Source organism: Mastigoproctus giganteus, chromosome 11 (genome assembly GCF_048544385.1).
Source record: "Mastigoproctus giganteus isolate SK-2022 chromosome 11, ASM4854438v1, whole genome shotgun sequence".
NCBI classification, from domain to species: Eukaryota; Metazoa; Arthropoda; class Arachnida; order Uropygi; family Thelyphonidae; genus Mastigoproctus; species Mastigoproctus giganteus.
The window spans coordinates 41913689-41934025 of record NC_143585.1 but is presented as its reverse complement, the minus strand read 5'-3'; the positions used below and the strand labels follow the sequence as shown (position 1 = coordinate 41934025).

The following is a 20337-nucleotide window of genomic DNA, read 5'->3' as shown; positions in this document are numbered from 1 at the left end:
TAAACTTTGGCAGCTAAAATGCGCGTACAGACTCACGCACAAATATTACTGACTGAGGCGAAAAAAAAGAACAGAAAAGAAATGAGCCAACAGCGATCCACTTGCGCGCGCGCATGTAAACACCTGCCAGTTACAGAAGCTTCGCGGATTGCGTTCGTTTCTCCTTTAAGCAGCCAACAGCAGGCGTTCTGTTGCATATCTCCTCTGTGTGTAGGAGAAGAGACTTGTTCTGTGTTGTGGTGGACATCTCAACAGGCTTACAACCAATCGGACTTCAGTGGCTACAGATGTGAAAGCCTACGAGGTTTATTCTGGCGGAGTTGTGCCGTACGAATGAGATGTAAGTCAAAGATTTTTCCTTCTCACTTCAAGATGGGTAAAGATTTAAGAGAATTATGATTGATTAGTTGCTTTCCGTTAGTACTTCCGCTCGCTGGGTCATTGACTGCAATACGTTGGAGACTGCGATATTCATCTGTTGATTGCTAAATGGACGCACGTTGTTTTTGAAGATTTGGGTATTATAATGTCATAATTCCATTTATAACGTGAAGATTCGTATAGGCTGGAATGGTAGAGAAAGCATTGAAAACGTTTCATTCTATTCTATGATCTGTGTTACTATGCTTTGGTTACCATTTATAACTTTTTGTTCATATGGGCAATACTAAACGCGTTTTCAGAGTAGCAACATAAATGCACATTTTTTTTATGGGAAACAGAGTTCGTATTCAAGTTATTAACAACATTTATGCGCTTGTCAACAGGGAAGGATATTCATATTTCAAATTGAACTGACGGTGGAAGGTCCTTACGTTTCTTGGCGATTATTGAACAATAGAATTATGGTTGATTCATCTTTTCCTGTTGTGAGTTGTATACTCAGTTTCCACAAGGTTTTAACGCCTGCAATTTATCATTTGCAAGATAATGATCGATTTGTCTGCAGGTACTTCGAGTTATTTGTGGTTTTTTCTCTGGTTCTGTCTGTCTCTACCGAAGAGCTTTCTCAAAGTTCCAATAAATAATACGATGCGTTCTAACTAGGATTACTTTCAATTTCGATTGGAATTTCCGTCTCTGTGGCGAACTTTTATCTATCTAAAATGCATTAGATGCATCATCGATCAATGGAGGGCATGCATTTATTCCTTTATGACAGTTTAATAGTCATCGAGCACCCCACATTTTTATAACAAATTCGGGAAGATGGAAATAAATTTCCCGATACATTTTGTGTCTTTAAAACCTGAATGCGACACTTGCCATTACCATTTCTTTTTTAACTTTACTAGTATAACCAAATCTGTCACATTATCGAAGAGTTTAGAATACAATTTGTAAGCAATTTATATTTAAAAGTAATACAATATGCAAGATAATATTTTATAGAGTAGGCTAACCTATTTCACGACATATATCAAAATATTAATTTATGTGATGGAGTACTCGGATATAGAATGGTTTTCTTTTCTCAGCAATCGGACAACTGAATCTAGAAAGTTTTGAGTTACAATAATCGAACTCGATGATAGCTGTAACGTTCTGAAATTTGTTTTTTTAAAGTACCGTACTTGAGAAATAAATATAATCGAAGAGAACACGTGCCTCTTCAATTGAATACTTGAAACAGCAACGAATCACTCGCTTAGGTTTGCCTGGAGGAACTGAAACTTGAGTCCTCTAGGTTCTAAAGATCTTTGTAAGATACTTTGGGGAGACAACTGGCGGTTCTTCGTCTCCATATGTGAATCCTATAGGTAGGTAGGAGCGCTCCTCTCTAATATTAGTTTTGTAAATTTTGCCGGTTAATTCATAGAATAATATGCAATGATTCTGTGAGATTTTCATAGTAACAAGACGTGATCTGACCTTTGTGTCCTTTGTGGGGTAGGGTTTCCATAACCCACAAAATCTATTTGTAGTTAAAATATGAAAATTTTAAAAATATCTTTGTGTTATTATTAATTATTATCATAAAATGCAATAACTGTTGATCCCTTTATTTTTTAAAATAAGTGTAGTTGATTGACATTGTAAAAGAGATGATCCATAATCTAAAAAGACAAAAGTAGTATTTCGCTTTACTCAATGTATCCTTTGACACTAATAAAATAAGGAGAATAGGTGTGTCAGCAATGTTTTTCAAAGTACTGAAGAATTCCCTTTCGTACCCCACGCCTTTTATCTGTTACTCGAAAAGCGAGGTTAAAAATAGCGCATATCGTGGAAGCATGAAGCTTTTATTTCACATCGACCTAATACATGTTATTATACGGACAGGCTGTTTAAACCTTCAATCATTATTGTCTAAAATATCAAATTTCCACCTTATACAAGAAGAGTTTCATTACGCCTAGTTATTTGCTACTCTCACCAGATAATTGACGGACGTGGAAATTCGCAACAGTCAGTAGCTATTGCATGACAAGTATTGCATAAACTTTACCTGGTTTATAATCAGCAAAAGCTGACTTACTGTTTGTACTTTGACGTATAAAGGGTCCCCACAGAAAACAGGATCTACTTGTATGTGTGTATATATTGTAAGTGGTCACTTTATCAGGTGCACCTAATTAACAGTGAGTATGCCCCAAAAGCTTTCAGAATTGCCTGGATCCCTTGTGACATGGATCTAAATAATTGTCGAAAGCTTGCCACGCAGATTCTGTTGCATCTTGATTCAACTGTTTCCTACAGTGGTTCAAATTCGATGGTTGCAGATCTCTACTTCAAAAAGTTTGTCCCATCTCATCCTAAAGGTAGGTCTCGGTTGGATTGAGATTTGATGACTGTGGAGGTCCCCGCATAAACTGAATATCTTCATGGCCCACGTAGCCATGAAGATATGCGCCTAAACGGCAATTTCCAGATAACCTGTAGCATTTAAAATGCTGCTCCACAGGTATCTTCAAAGGGCCCAATGTGCACTGTGAAAACCAGGAGAAAGAAATATAAAATCCCAGAGAATAACAGAACAACGGAACTCATGAAATTCAACTGCGGACAGATCGTTGTAGTTGGAATAAGTTGCCTCCGAACGTAGCACAGGCAGGGTGTCTGGCTAAATTCAAACCAGAATTTGGTGGTTACCTTATGGGAATGGAAATAGTGTAAATATTCTGATTTATTTTATTATATGTTATTATTTTGGTTGATACTGCAAAAGTCCGCTTTCTTGTATAATTTGGCTTTACTAATAATAAAACATACCACCATTGCATAGTCACCATGAACCATGTCAACTGTGCAGACAGTTGATATGGTTCATGATCCGATGAATCCTTGAGCCCATGAACCATTTTTCCAATCCTCCACTATCCAGTGTTGGGTCCCGCAGTCTAATATAACCATACCTTGTTGTTTTTATATACCCGTCCATCATAATGTGCAACCAGTTGTGAGTTCTGAACTATCTCTTTCATTAACGATGTTAATACTGTTATTATTTGACTGATTGTAGCTTTTTACCCTACATAAGTCTTTTGAAGGATAATACACACACTAGGCAAAAATATACGAACCTTTATTCAGTATCGAATCGGTCTGTCTTTTTTTTTGAATAACAGTAAGTTGACGTCGCAGCATGAACTCTATAAGAAGTTTCAATGCGTTTTGGTCTAATTGTAGCGATTCTTCCAGCAAAATATCTCGTCGCTGCGACAAAGCTGAAAGAAGAGGATATCTTTGCCGAATCTCTCTCTCTCTCTCTCTCTCTCTCTCTCTCTCTCTCTCTGCATCTCTCCAGCATATCCGAAACATTCTCAGTAGGATTGCAATAAGGTGAATGTGGGGGGGGGGAAGTAGGAAAGATGATTGAAATCCATGTCATTTCTGCGCAACATTCTTGCACAATGCCAATGCATGATGCACTTTAGATCACCTTCGGAATAAAAGTGTAACACTGCAGGGAGCAGTAGATATGGTACAAAATTCAGATACTCTCTGGATGGCATTCGACTTTCTACCGGTATTAGTCAGCGCAGGTAGAATAGTGGCATTGTCACCGTCCTTCCCACACCGAGTGGAAAACCCCAGGTTCGAATGCTGCCAATAAAACGAGAAACTTTGATGGGCTTTTTTCACGTGGCTGAGTTAGTTTGTCTCAGGCGTAGATAGCAAGGTTTCCCCTCCCCACGGAAACTCGAGTTTTTCGTCCAGCAAACAAGCAAATCGACCAGCGAACACACGCGATTGACGAACATAATACACTTGGGCATATGAAAGAATATTTCGAGTGGGCCTAGCGTGATATTTTTTTATAACTGGTATGAATGGACTTAGTCCGTGCAGCAACGCATTCCCCATCCACGATATCACTTGCAGATGCTTGGGTTGTCTTAACAAGACAAGCAGAGTCCATCGCTTCTTGAGGTTCTCGCCATACTCTCTGCCTACCATCAGTTCAAAACAAAGTGTATCGTGATTTGTCTGACCTCATGACTTTCTTCCTTTCCGCTATCCAATACAATCACGATGTGTCCGGCACCACTGAAAGTGGATTTTTCTATTTTTCTCTGAAACAGGTGGCTTCTGAAAAGGCAAGCGACTGCCAATACAGAATCTCTTCAATTCCTTGTGCTTGGTTGAATTAAGATATTATTTGCTGCACACTGGACGTCTATTTTCTCGAACACTCCTCCTTTGAGTACGACGGCTTCGCTCTTAGAATATTGTTTTTCTGCCATATTTACGCTCGCCTTCTAGTCATTAAAAAAAGAGTCGCTCGCCTTCTAGTCATTAAAAACATTTGAGATGGATGCTTTTGAGAAGCCAGTTATGCCTTTTGTTTCTTGAATCTTGGCTCATGATAAACGTGCACTCACGATAAGACCTTTTTTAAAATCTCATAGATCACGCGTTTCCCCCATTCTGGCTTCAGATTACTGCAGTCATCATACTTAACATTCCAACATTTCATTTCATCATTCCAACAGCCTGTGCAGTCATCATACTCAACGAGGCAACTCGTCATTGTTCCACATTATAGTTTCCTTTGCATCTATTCGCATTTCTTCTGCCCGTGATTGTCTTACACAAAGGTTCGTATTTTTAGCTGGTGTGTGTAGAAGGTCTCAATGTTTTCTCGTATCAACAAGCTGTTTCCAACCATAGAATCGCTGTTAGGAAGTTACTGCTTGGTTATTGGACCAATTTGGATACACGAAGACACGTTCGTACGTGAAAACCACAGGATGGTTGCAGTTTCCAAAATATTTGTACTGGCATGTCAGGTCCCAACTACCATGCCGCCTTCAATATCACCTAAACCTTTCTTCTTCTCCATCTCGCATTGAATTGCACACATTCAGCAACCCTGCGAACTTGCCCACATTCTTCATATCGCATGGCACAATTATGTGATGCTGTCAATCACACCATTCTCTGAAAAGGGTAGGTACGAATATATCTTAATATACTCGTAGCCACGCAGTATCTTTGCAAGTCCAAGAAGGAATGAAACAGACAGGAGTCGTTTTGAAAGTTGATATTCTTTGTCCAGATGGGAAAGCTCTTTTTGTTTTGAGTTTCTCTTTGCATGGCACAATCCTTCTCGATCTAAATTTCATCTATTGAATGTAGTATCAGTTGAATCCCAAAGTAGCATTTCGAATTCTTTAATTCGGATAAAATCCTAATTAGAGTATTTGCACAAACGTTGGACGAATATTCCAGGAGATTAAGGTTCAGATATCCAAGAAAAGGTGCCTTTGTCAACTACCAAATAAAAAGAACCGGAAGAGCTTGTCACAGCCATCGATATTAAAACAGAGTAGGAAAGATTATTCAAGACTTGTGATATTCAAGTAGTATACATGTATGTATTCCGCTTTCTCTCATCACTATTTTGGGACCCAGAATTCACAACCTGTAATATTAAGCAGATTAAATTTAGGAATGAGAGAACAACTTTGGAACAAATATGGCTTCTAAGAATTTTATCTTATTCTGTACAGAAGTTCTTGTATTATGAATTACGACTAAATGAGTTAGCTTTGGGATTCAGAGTGAAAAATATTTATAGCCAAAAAACTTCAAATAGCATTATTAAACAAACATGTTTAATATTGCTATTAAAAACATGTTCGTAACCTGGAAAGATCTGTAACTGAGTTGTAAATGGAGGACGCGGACTGAACATCATCCGCATAAGAGATGAATCCATAATTATTCATAAAGAAAAGAATGAAGTATTGTAGGGACCGCTACCTAGAAAAAAGGTGGCAGATACTGATTCCTGAAAGTAAGAGAGAGAGAGAAGGAAGCAGAGGGTTATCTTATAAAACACAGCTGGAAGAATTATTTATACTGGTACCAAAAAGCTGGAAAAATTTTTATAAAATCTGAAGCTGGTTGGGAGAAAAATTCCTTCAAAAGCTGCAGTGATGGCTGAGAGAAATGTATATGCAAAGAGGATTTATTTTCGAAAGCTCGGTATATTTTACTCGCAGAATGTATTAGGCATGGAGATGTAGATCTAGTATGCAGGCCACAATGGATGGAGTTGAATTTATAGGGAAGATCTCAGTTGCTGATTTAAGGAGCAGTAATTTATCCAAAAATTTGAGAATTGAGAAACCAGTTGTAAATGAATTAAATTCAGAGGCATCACACGAGCGATTATTTTTTTGAACTTTTCAAGCACTTGTAAGCTTTCCACGACTGCAAAATAAAATAATCGAACCAAAGAGTTAGAGAATCAGGTGAGCAGGTCTAAAATATAAAATGAAACTACTTTTAAACAAATCTTAAAGACGTTATCAAGACACCAGGTGACGAGGAAATTGACAATCTCTTAATTATATTACGATTATCGTCGCTAGTAAAGTAAATGCTTTAACCACTGGCACTTCAGAAGATTGGGACCAGTAGGGGTTAAAGAAGTTCTAATGGGAAAATTGAGAATATTCTTAACCCTTTTACAATATCAAACTTATCAACCTCAGAATCAGAATTTACGTCGAAAAACGATTCTTTCACCTTGAATTACTTTATTTTTACAAATTTAGCAATAACTTCATTAATACGATGTCGGAGTTCGAAGAAAACCTCATAAGAATCTGGAGATTGGTTACGTATAAAGACAGTATGGGCCTCTGTTTGGTTCTGAAGAGCAGCAATAGATTGGGGCAGGACGTCAAGCTAGATATAACCCAAACCCGGGACTTTGCTTGTTCTGAAATCAAGCACTTCAAGTGCAGCCAGGAGGAGATGTAATCAGCTGGGTTCCCCAAGAATAGCTATCGTATATATGTATAAGAAAGCGGAAAGGTCAGCGTTAAGATGATTTAAGTGAAACACATTTTTTTATTGATATATTCGCTTTTGTATCGGATATGTGCCCCTCGCGGGTATCCAGTGATTGAAAGGCCTGAGTTTCAATACAGTCAATGCCGTGAAGAACTTTGATGGCTTCTTTTTCACTCCACGAATGAGTTAGTTGGTCTCAGGCGTAGATAGTAAAGTTCCTCCACCGCCTTTCTGGAAACTCGGGTTTTTCGTCCTGCTAACCTGACTAGTGAACACATTTAATTTATGACCATAATACACGTAGATGAGACTGTTCTCGGGTGGCCTTAATATTCTTAAATGTATTTTAATGTGCTTTTATTACCAAATAAAGGAAGTAATCGAAAAAGATATAAAAATAAGGAAATTTGCAAACGTGAAATAGAGAAGGCGCTGAAATCATGAAAAATAGGGAGCCAACTTCCTTTGTGACTGGTGAGGCAATAAAGGCACTCAGAAGAATAGGATAAAGCGGTTTCGGAAGCTGTTTATTAAAGCATCGGAAGAGGAAGACATACAAGCCCTTCCTTGTATGAAAAGAGACTATAACAATATCCTGATACATTCACTCTATAAAAGATAAATGATACCCAGAAATGACGCCTGGATTCTTTATCGTAGAAAACGACGCTCCCTTCTATTGAAAGAATAGATAGGAAAATACACTGCAAAGAGGAAACTTAGGCGGCCAGAGTACTAACAACGTTCATTTCTACTTGATGAAAAGAAAAGGAGCAGTCAACGCTATTTTGGGAAAAAAAGGAACAATACGTGGTAAAAGATTATATCACATTTTATATAGAGGGATATCAGAACTTAAGGATGTTTCCGCATACTAAAAGATTATTTGTGTTAGCATTGGAGGGCCAAGCAACGTGCAGTAGATACGGTTGAAAAGAGAGAATGACTAGTCTTGCGTGTAGTACGGTGGTTATAATCGCCGTACTCACAGCGGGTTAGAAAAGGCTCGGATTCGAATCCCATCAGTGATATGATGCAATGGACTTTTATGATTTTTTTCCACTACGTGGCTGAGTTTGTTAAAAGAAAATTTACACATATCTATTCTGCAACCGTCCTTCCTAAATTTGAAAGTGTGCCCTGTAATATGCGTAGTCTGAGCAAGAGGAAGAATCCCACCAGCATTGAGGTTGCTCAATCCATTAACAGCCTTGAACATCTCAATCAGAGAACCTCGCAGGAGTCTCGTCTCCAGAGGCTGCAATTTGCAGAACCTGCTTGGTAAGAGCACCCTTTGTTCCTTTCACTAATTTTGTTGCCCTTCTCTGAACTTGTTCCATCAGCTGTACATCCTCCCTAAAATGAGGCTATCAGACCTGTGTGCAGTACTCAAGATGTGGGCTGACAATTGCTTATACTGCGATAATTACCTCCTTATCCATGCTAGCAAAATTCCTGTATATCATTGACAAAACCCCATGAGTTGTCCTGGCAGCCTGCGTTATGGTCTTATGCCATCCTTGATATCTGGAAAGCTGTTAACCTATTCAGTAACCAAATACAGACTTCAAAATAGACAGAACGTGTAATGTAACTGGGTTTCAAAAATGACTTATTATTGGCGTGTTACAGCATACAACAGCAAGAGCAGTAGAAATCAAAGAATTATACAAGGCCCCCAACATCCAGAATTTATAAGCGGTCAGTTGATTGAGAATCCTCATGCATGAGGTTAGTAACCATGACAGAAACAGAGTGCAAATTCAAATTATGAGCTTGCTACTACTACAGGAGATGGACTTTACAAAAGATAGTGAGGTGTATTATGAGCCCTTCTATTAAAGGAGAGGGACTTTACGTAAGATAGAGATGTTGAAAAATTGATCTTAACTAAGAAATATTTTCAGTCTAGGGCTTAAGCTGTATTTGTTCGAAGTAAACGACATCTGGGGGTTAACAGCAGTTACACCATCTGTTACCCACTCATTTGAGCCAAACTTTCGAAAGAAAACTCCAGTGTTCTTCTCCTTAGAGAATTGAAATAGATTTTGTGCTCTAATGAATCCCAATCGCACTGGTCAATCAATGCATCGCACCTACTGTACAAGCTTTGAGAAGTGCACTTGATATATCTATCTACGGACCTGGTAAATTAAAAAAAATATCAGATCCCGTAAACCTTTTAATGCTTCATTTTATTAATTCCAATGGAAGTGGCCAATTTTAAGATGACAATGCGACTAGACGTATACATCTTCATTGCGCTAGATGAGCGGTTCTAGAAACATAATAGTTCAATGAATTCAATCGTTTCTATCATCTTTTTTATTCTTAACATCTAAATTTGTGAAATGCACTGGAACTTGATACATAAGCGTGCAGTTTACTAATCTCATCTCTGATGAAACTAAAGAAATTATTTATAAAGCCTTGGCTTAAGCTATTTCAGACACAAGATAATTCCACAGTTCCTAGAAAATACAGAAGTTCTGTTTGTAATATTTTACAATAGAATATATATTTGGACGCGTATACGAGAATCGATTTCAGCTGAATATCTTGATTTTCCTCTTAATAAATGATGCGTTCGCTGGACTTCACAGGGTGGATCTGCATCTTCAATTCCTTCATTTCTCGCCTCACTCTCTTCTGGATTTTTTCCGAATCTGTAACGCTAAAGACATGGTTTGTCTCCGAATTGTAATTATCCAACAGTTCCCTAACCGGTTGGAGAAACTTTGGACAACTGGTGATGCCAAAAGAACATTTGCTTGGAAGCAGGATTTTGCTTAAAAATAGAATCTTGTTTTTGCGAACTACTCCGGAATGCAGGAAGGACATACAGAGAAACGATATTTGCAGGGAGCTGTCGATTGCAGGATGGTTTTGACTACTTTGCATTCAATAAACTATCAACTTATAACAACACAATAAAATACTAAATTATTATATTCCCTGAAAAAATAATACGTATGAATACCGGGATATCGTTATTGGGATTTAGGAGCATCTAAAACTAAGGCCATGTTGCTCCGTGTGTACTGTCTATAAATTGCGCGTGTTCTGAGGACAATTTTCTGTTTTTGTTGGAGAAGAAACCACGCTACCCTCACCTGAGACCGATTAACTCAGCCAGTTGTGAAAGAGGCGCATAAAAGTTTCAAGTGAATACAAGAAGGCTCCAATTTGTAGCGCTAAGACATTTTTTTTCTGAGTTTGTGTATCTTGAAGGCAGATGTTCACAGTAATCAAGCAATTGAAAGACAACATTATAAAAGAATTCCGAAATTTAGAAAAGAAACACTTCGCTGAGTAACTGTTGATCAGCAGACGTGGGAAAAATTTACGAGGAGTGTAGTTTCAGTATCTAATATAAATATTATAAGTATTTAACGATAAATATTTTTTTCCTATGAAACTATAAATAGTTTTCTCTAAGTTAAAAGAGTCAGAGATATACTCATTTTCTCATTTATCCAAATTGTACTGTTAGGAATATTTTTGAAACATTCGACGCATTTGGAGTTAACACGAATCTCTCTGAAGGAATTTTTCATTTCGTATGTAGCTGGATTAAAACGGAAGAAAAACATTATGAGTAATCCAAGGAAGTAATTTAACTTGTTTGGCTAGTACAAGTCAGAAAGAAACTAGGTGAAACTTTATTTCTTGAATGCCTGCAAGAAACTATACAGTTCTCCTGCAGCCACGTGTTATAGGGATTTCTGTTACAGGTGTAATTTCGATCTTAAAAGTAAATAAAATAAATTTGAATTCAAGCCTTTTCCACCTGGTGTAGGAGATCGGTGATTATAACCACTGTGCTACCCAGAAGATCTTACACTACCATCTGAAATTATCAGGACACATGTCGATATCACACCGACGTAACTGTTATTTGCTTCAATAGCCTGTTGGTTCTCCCATCCCAGTCGCTATAAAACACTTCATCTTTCTGTACAGGTTTCTCTCCAACAAAAGATAGACTGCAGAGGGTATAAGCTTCCATTCCTCCTACAGAACAGTGAACAGTTGAGTTCCCTAAGTGGAACGTGTTGGTCTGGCCCTCACCTGACTTTCCAGTTCCTCACATAGATGTTCCATTAGGTTCCAGTTTGAACCCTGGAGCGGCCATTACAGGCCCTACCATGTTGCCCGATGAGCAAGATGGCAGGACCTTGTAAATAAAAGAAATATTTTCAGCATCGAGAAGTAATTGCTGTAAATGGATCATTTTGAATTGTAGTAATCAATCCAAAATGAATCCGGACTATTAAACAGACTTAGATATCATAATCACCAACACATTCAGTTACCTTTACCACATTAATAACACCTGTTACGAGGCTTGCTTCGCCATCTAGACAAAGTGGAGGGTGGAAAACTTGAAAGCAGCAAAATAAAACAAGTTGGTTAATGTACACAATGCGTTAGGCGAATTACAATTTCCCCCCCTCAAATTAAATGATTTTCTTTTTCTGTGATTAATAGAAGTGAAAAGTAAACATGGTTATTTCTTTATGAATTAATTACTGAGGTTATAACTTTATATAACACCTAATAAAACTCCATATATTTGCGAGTATATATATATTACTCGCCTGTACATATATATATTTGCGAACGCTCCTAAAAACGCGATGTCATTATGAAAATATGAAAGAAATTCTCTCTTTCTAGAGATGGAAGAGTTTCTCGTGAACGATGGCAATTAGTACAAATAAAAATAACAATTTGCAAAAAAAGTAAACGAACAAAAATCTTTTGTAACAAAGAACTTCACAAAAAGAAATCGCCTACAGCGGTGGATGAGGCAAACTGAACTAATGAGCACCGGAACTGAAGACACCACTTGCTAGTTGACTGTGGACTGCTACCGGTAGAAGCCCATGAGAGAAAAAGAAAAACACTGCCCTATTGTGAGTTAAACGCGATAAGTTATTAAAAGAAGAAACTGCAATGGATCTTCCATCTCCATCACTTCGCAAAGCGTAGCCTCAGCATGACACGTGATTCAGGTCCCGATGAGTCTGACTGTTATTTAAGAATACTAAAACTGTAAGAAATTCATCGCGCAACAGCAAGCAGCACACAAAAGCTAAACCCATAGGTCAAATAAGGTCACTCCTCACCGAGAAAAGCGTTCGCAGCACGTCCGCAAGATCATTACAGAGGAAGCCAACCGAGCACTTCTGTCTGTAAGTAACATAATTAAGTAATGGTGACAAAAGGATGAAAGGCAGAAATAAAAATACGATAAACGGCACTACAGACAGGTCAGTTAGTATTAGTATCCGGATGGTCAAATGCAAGGAAGCTGACTTTTTCTTTCAGCTGCCAAAAAACAATCAAACAAAAAATTGTAATCTTTCATACTTTTCTCATTCCGAAAAAAATCGTACGCCTACCTAAGACTACCGATGGTCTCTTTTCTTGAGGTCATCAGCTGTTCGAAATAAGGATTTTTCTTGTAATCCTCCTCCTTCCGGTTTATACGACAACCTTTCGCAAGCACTCAAAGCATAAGGTTTACTGGAATCTAATTGATGCAATGTCGAAGTTGTTTCTTGCATCTAACTGCTTTTTTTTATTAACCTGACCATAGTACTTCACCAGACTGGTCAAGGAAGGCTTGTTGTCAACGAAAACATGATTGCTTAAGAAACTCTTATGATCCAAGTGGGATTCTATTATTATTGTAACGTGTTCTTGAATATAAACGCCAAATCTTGAAAAGCACTTCTGGAGCTCCTTAGTCGATCTGGTTAGGGGAGAAGGGACAGGTGATCTTTCCGATTTTCAGAATGATGTTATTGTTGGAGCGAATTTAGCAGGAACCACAATTCAGAAAAAGAAACCGCTGGTCTGTCGAAAGCAACCATTTTAAAAGTATACAATGAGTGGAAGACGAAAGGAGGATGCTGCTCGAAAAGGAAGAAATGTGGGAAAGTGAAGGTCCCACGTGTTGGACCATCACTTTTGTTGGTAGTCTTGGGAAAGTTCTTCGTTGCAGAAACTGTATTTGCAACGAACTTTCCCAAGACTTCCAACGTCTACCGTGGCCGCTTAATTCTTCACATTTCAATCCAATTGAGAATGTCGGATATGTTGAAATGGGTAATTCGGCTTAGCAATTCTCCACCGACCACAATTCAGCAGCTGACAAAAACCCTGATGGAAGAATGGTCAAATCTGGAGCTATACTCCGTTAGACACTTAGTGGAATCCACCATGCCGAAGTATAGGCTGAAATTCAGACAAAAGGAAGTCCCCGGTATTGAATAAGAGTTTCTAATTTCTTAGCTAGTGAATGTATTTGTTCAATTCACATGTCACCTCATCTGTATTGCTTAAGAAAGTACTGCTTTCAAGTGGTAAAATACCTATGTGATTTACTATCTTCGTTCCTGCATTCAGTAGAACTCCGTGCATCTGTTTTAAGCTCTCTTTTCCAGCGATTTCTCGTATTCTGCGTATATAACCTAACACATCATATCAATAGGTTTGGTACAAATATGTTTATAATTGCCATACGATCGGTGTCTCGCAATTGTCTAGGTTTTTGGAGCTTCCAGGATAAGGTTTAAATGCTTTCATATCTCAGAGCATGCACAGTTGTCTATCCAGTTAATAAACACTTGGGAATACCCGAATCTGTTATAGTCCCGCTTGAAATTGAAACCCTCACCTTTAACTTTTGACTACTTTGGACACTGTCCATTTTATGACATCGTTATCAACACACGCTATCGACTCCTGCACTGTTATGTCCTCGGATATTGCTCAGATACTTGGTGAGAATCACAAGTGAATAATATTTGGACCTCTTGGAACCTTTCTGTTGTACTTACTTAATAACAGATACCCAGGTGTATTATTTTTTCTTTTTTCAGGAATCTGATTCCACTTGGATTCCACTATTGCGGGTCCAAGATTTACAATTTATATAAGAGAGTACATTAAAGTCATCCACTTCGAGGCAATCATGCTTTCTCATTCAAACAGATTTTTGTCATAGTATTTGCAGTAAATTTTCCTATAACAAACTCCCGCTATCATCTTTCTTTTACCCCAAATGATCTCTGTCCACACATATCCAACTTTCACCAGGAATTGATCAGATTCTGGAACTGATGCGGAAATTTTTATAAGAAGCATAAGCCTCTTTCTTCATCTTTATCTCTTTTGTGCCCACTATCCTCGTTACAACTGATAAGCATGATCCATCCTTCTCTTCTAACTACAACACTATCCTCACCACAAAGAGCTTCAACGTTCCTCATTTCCCATGGCACCGTGGCTTCAATCAGCCCTTCAAGATCGGCGGTAGTCGACCTGACCAGAAATTCTGAAATTCATTCATCTTGAATAAGGGCATTGTACCTTCTCTGTTCAAATACATTTGACCAGACCATGCTGAGAAAAATTGTCCTCCCAAATCCTTGCATTGCTTCTCGGTTATAACTCAAACATCATTTTCTCCTCTGCTGGTGTGAACTTAATGGGAACAAGTTTTCACTCGGATGCGCCACCAGAGCAGATCGCTGTTGCAACCGTGACTCGAACAGTTTTCTGTGGTCGGCCGGAGCAAACAAACGATAAAACTAAACGCGTGTGTATAGCCGTAGTGGGCCGTAAATAACAGAATCACGTGCGAAGGAACGTAATGAATAGAAGCATCTCCATGGCAACGCACTATTTATGTCCGTTTCCTTAAAGATTTGGGTTTATTCTGCATGCGGAGTGGGACATAATTTGTACTATTCGCCACACTCGGAGCATCGTTAACAGTAACGCAATGTCAGCTTAATGTGCGGGCAACACGGCGAATCAATGGTGACACAAACGCACAAAGAGTAGGGTTCACTCGGTGGACTGAAAATCGGCGTCTACGATGAGATATTTGAGGCAGAACTGTTTTCAGTCACTACCAGCAAGAAACATTCGCATCCAATCTCTCTCGCTCTCTTTTTCAGTACGCCGTCTCCTTATTTCTCTTTCCCCATTTTCACTTTTTATTTGCTCTTCTCTCTTTTTCTCCTAATTTATATTTCCCCCAATTTCTATCTCTGTTTCCTTTTTATATATCCTTTCGCTCATTCTGTTGATTCTCCTTAATTTCCTCTTTCATTATCTAATTTCTTCATCAGTTTCCACTTTCTCCATTTATTTATTCGCTTTTCATTTTCTCATTCTTATTTTCATAAGTTTATTCTTCTTTTCTGTTTATCATTCCATTTTTATTTCTTTTTATCCCTTCTTCCAATTTGTGTCTTTATTATCTTTTTTTTTTTCGTCGTTTCTGTCTCTCTCTCTCTCTCTCTCTCTCTCTCTCTCTCTCTCTCTCTCTCTCTCTCTCTTGTTCCTATTTTTTCTCTATTCTTTCTTTTTTCTCTTATGTTTCCTTTTCAGTCCATTATTTCGTTTTATTTATTTTTAATTTCACTTTCCTTCCTTCCCTTCTTTATTTGTTTCTCCCTATTTCTGTCCATCGTATCGCGCTCTTCTTCTTTCTTTCATTTATGTTCTCTTTACGTTTTCTCTCTCTTTATTTCTCTCATTTACTCCTTTCCCTTTCTCTATTTTTTCTGTATCCACTTCGTAGACTTTTTAAAACTTTATCTTGTTTATCTTTATCGCCACTCTCTCTCTCTCCTTTTTTTCTCTATACATTCTCTTTCTTTTCTTTTTTTACTCATTTCTTTTTATCCATTTTTAATTTCTTTATTAAATTTGATTTTCTGTCTTTCCATTTTTCTCTAATCTTGTTAATCCCTTTTTCTCTTCTGGTTCTCCTTTTTTCTTCCCTTTCTTTCGATCTTCCTTTTTTTTTTCTTTCTTCTCTTTTAGCTTTTCTTTCCTTTCTTCAATTTTTTCTATATCTCACTTTATTTCTCCAGTTTTCCCTTTCTCTCTTTAATAACTTTGCTTTTTTCTGCTCATCCTTTTTTCTTCTATTTTTTTAGTTCCCATATTTCTTCTTCTTCTCTTTCTCTCTCTCTCTCTCTCGTCTGTCTTTCTTCTGTTTTCTTCTTCTTCTTCTTCTTCTCTCTTTCTCTCTCACTCTCTCTTGGATTTTTAATTTTTCATTTTAATCATGAACAGCATGTAAATAAACATACTTTTTTGCCTAAAGCGCATATTTTACGTATCAATTATTCATTTATTTTGATTTTTCTTTATCTTACAAGAATTATCGAGAAATGATTTTTTATTCTAAATCGACAAATGAAGTCCCGATTAATCGCCATGAAGGAAAAATTGCTGGATAGTTAGCTGTCTGAAATCACTCTGTCCTTTACAAAGAACTAAATTGCTCTAAGAAGGTGCACATTTGAAGTTACTTAACCAGAGAATTCAAAAGGACATAGCCATTGTCCTTTCATCCATTTAGTAGAAGCTGTAAATATAGAAAGGATGTTTGGGGCGCAGAATTGTATGACATTTACAAGTACCTCGCGAAACTTTCCATCTATAAAATGCATTTTCAAGTGATCTTCCCCCGAATCGCCTGCGCATAATGCCCTAGACATGCATAGGTGATGCAGGGGTAGATCTTCGCATGTAGTACGGTTTTCTGATGACGTCAGTACAGTTATCGCAGAGACCAGACCGAGAAATTAGGATGGATGACCCAGCACACGTAGGAAGAGTTGTTCGAGGCAATGTGAAACAAAAATACATTTTAGAAGATGGAATCGCTGATGAACTGTGAGGAGACGATAGAAAGCACAAAGAGAAGTGAAATTTATTATCTTATTTAAAGAAACCGATATTGAAGTTTCGGAAAAGAATGGAGTAATATATCACCACTGACGTTTCGGATTATGTCGTGAATCCTTCTTCAACATGCAGTCCGAAATGCCAGTGGAAAAATATTACTTCTGCCCTCTTTTTAAAATCATTAACTAATAAATGGTCCATTTTAGATAACAAAGACATACTTAGTCTTTAAATTTAATTATTTATCTGCGTCAAAATGTCCGTTAGGGAATCAGAAGCAAAATATGGAACGTGATCATTTAAAAATGCGACCAGCAATAATTGTTGAATAATAATTTGTATTTCGGTAACAAAAATGAGATTGTTAATTTGTATTATGTGGCAATATTTATCTACGCGAACTGTTATTATCGATTCGACTTAAGTACATAACACTGAGTTGTCCAGAGCATAATACATCAGACTTTGTTGACCGAGAAACATTATGGAAAGGGGCAACATTACCTAAATGGTCGAAAGGAGCCTGTTGTGTCATTCTCTGAAATCGAAAGCATTTCGGTAAAGGAATGTATTGTACAAAAATCGACTTCCATTGGCTTCCAGCGCTTAGATTCAGACTTTGCCATCAATTCCCTGTTCCATATTCCTTTGAAATCTCTAACGTGAACATTAAACTACGCTGTCAACTTGGGATTAAAATTGAAATGTCCATTAGGAAATTTCCCAGTGAAACTGATGCTTTTCTGAAGTAGTGAGTGGTTTGCCAATCACAAACATGTCACAACTCAGAGGGGAATGAAAACTGCTTAAAGGGATTGGTCAAACGTTAAACATAGAGGACGCTGTATTGATACATACAATATTAGCAGTGTGATACGTTCGAAGGAAATATTTCTGTAAGTCCAGGCTACGTCTATTTGTCTATTTGCAATTCTCGTGTTCATGCGAAACAGAATCCAAAATTCATCTATCATCACAAAATTTAAGACTGAAAATTACGCAAACTTAATTTACAGCTGTTATAATATTTTCAGTGTTACAATGGTAACCAACACCATCTATAAATCAAGAACCGATCAATATCCCTGGATTGGTCTTTGAGGCTGTCACAGATATTCTTTTAGGTGTGTCAAGCCGGGCTTGCTACCTGGGAGTGTAAAACGCTGATGGAACTGATATTCGGGTGACACACAAACCAAGTGAATCTAACCCCCGTATGAAACTCCTGAAATATGGCACCTAGTACACTATGGGTGACCAACCAGGTGCAAACTATGTAAGCGGGGGTCGAGGTGTGACTCCCACACTACACGAAGGAATGCCTCCTCTTTGTGTTACCAGACAATACTAGGTGGTAGATGATCCTCATGAACCGGTGCAATACCACCACTTCGCTTATTGGAAACTTGAAGTGGAGGACCCCATATTTAGTCTCCAGAGTAAATCTCAGGCAATCCCTCCATCTCTTCCATAATGCAGTATGATTGGTGTTTTTTAAAGTTGTGATGGACGCCCTGGCGAGATCCAACTTCCATACATTCCGTGGGTACAGCTCGAAAACGGTATTCGCAGGCCGGCCGCTAGATAGTCCACTGGACCGAACCAAATAGTAACTCTCTAGGAACCAGCTGAGCCTTCCGGATCAGCTGGTTCCTAGACTGGAGGGAATCCGAGTAGTGTATATGGTGGGAGGGCATTGTCGAAGTCACAAAGAAAATTTTGATGAACTGCAAATGTTGAAGAACAAATACTTTGTGCTCTACAAGTACCAGAGAGTTGCCAGGTCGCGTAAATGCTTCATCTACAAGCGTATTATATCCATTTCACAGTACACTTACAAGAATTATTGAATTATTATTGACAGTGGCTCATTTTGCAATGCACACGTGATTCTCGATTTCTCAGCCATACTTTTGTTGCAGATGAATAATGTTTTACACGAAATAGATTTTTCGACTCTCGAAACAATGAAGATGAAGAATGTCCACATACGATTGCATGTAGGTTGTCTTTTCCTTTAATGTTTGGTGCGCTCTCCTTGGAAACAATCTTATTGGTCCTTATTTTTTTACCAAAAAGGCTTCGGAAGGCATACTTGTATCTTTTGAGGAACGATTTTGAGGGGACTATTGAAAAATCGGAAGAGAATGTTTATGTTTATTCACGACGAAAACAACAGCCCACTTTCCCCATGATGTTTCTGACTTTCTAAATCTGTTTTGTAATAATTGGTGGATTGGATGGGACACCCTGAACAATGCTCATACCGATCACCCTGCCTCACGCCCTTAGATTTGTGTTGGGTCATATGAAATCCATGGTTTATTCTAAGAAATTTACCAAGAATAAGGTGAAGTGAAATATGGTATTTTGGAAGCTGCTGAAACCAAACTAAACTGTTAAGAATAGTCCCAGACATATTCCAGGAAATTGTGGATTCGCTGTGTTGAATTCTACTTTGAACAAAATGAAACTCAATTTGAACAGCCTTCTGAGATGTTCATGATTTCGAGGTTTTTCAGTTTCTTTTTAAGTTTCGTATTTTTTGATTTTGAAATACATTTATACGAACTTTATTTCTTATTTTAATCTGAAAAATATGCCCCTACATTTGTTTCTTGTGGTTTTGAAACACTCTGTATTATACAGATGAAATAAAATTAAATTATATAAAATAAATAAGTCAGTATCGGTTTCAAGTTTCCGATTGTAATGAATATTAAGTAAAGTGATGAGGTGGACTGGTGGATGTACAGATATATGCAGCTGTGGCTAATTTGAATATTAAATATAACAAGTGAACTTCTGCTTTTCTTTAAGACAATGAGAATTTCCTTCCAATCATTTTCATTCACTCACTTCTGCGTGTGAAGGAAGGATTTGTTTGGTTCGAATGTTTAGATTAACGCAAAGACTCATTGAGAAGGAGGAATAAACATGAAAAGATAGCTAGGCTAGACAGAAAGATAGGTTATTTATGCATGGCTTCCCTTTCTTGTGAACGATCGATGAAATGTCAAATACTTCTTAGGGGAGTATTTTCTCAGTGTCGCTGTAAACGCTTTTCGCTAAAGAAATGAAGGAATAGACAGGGACGATGCCCCGGGACAGAGTTCCAAGATCACGTACTATGGAAAAGCTAGAAGGGTTTTATTTTTGGTAGAGTAAACAGGTTTATGAAGTTCTTCTGTATAATGCTTTTAACGATGTAGGTCATGTTATCGGATTCCGCAGGGTAAGAAGGATTTCATCTAGGATTCTAATGGCACGTTTAACATCTTGGGGTTGATATCAGCACGTGAGAGAATTTGTATTGCATCTAGAGAACGTTAGCCATTGATGCAGTGTTGTGAATTTTCCATC

The 20337-nt window shown here is 37.8% G+C and overlaps 1 protein-coding gene across 1 annotated transcript in view; it reads left to right on the top strand.

The window, feature by feature from the left end:
- Nucleotides 1-200: 200 nt before the first annotated feature.
- The window catches only part of LOC150077947 (neuropeptide F receptor-like), a 134642-nt gene continuing 114505 nt past the window's right edge, over nucleotides 201-20337 (top strand). The window contains exon 1 of the mRNA XM_090384882.1: nucleotides 201-340. Coding sequence (XP_090241008.1) covers nucleotides 334-340 — 7 coding nt within the window. The 5' untranslated portion in view covers nucleotides 201-333. The remainder of the gene's footprint in view (nucleotides 341-20337) is intronic.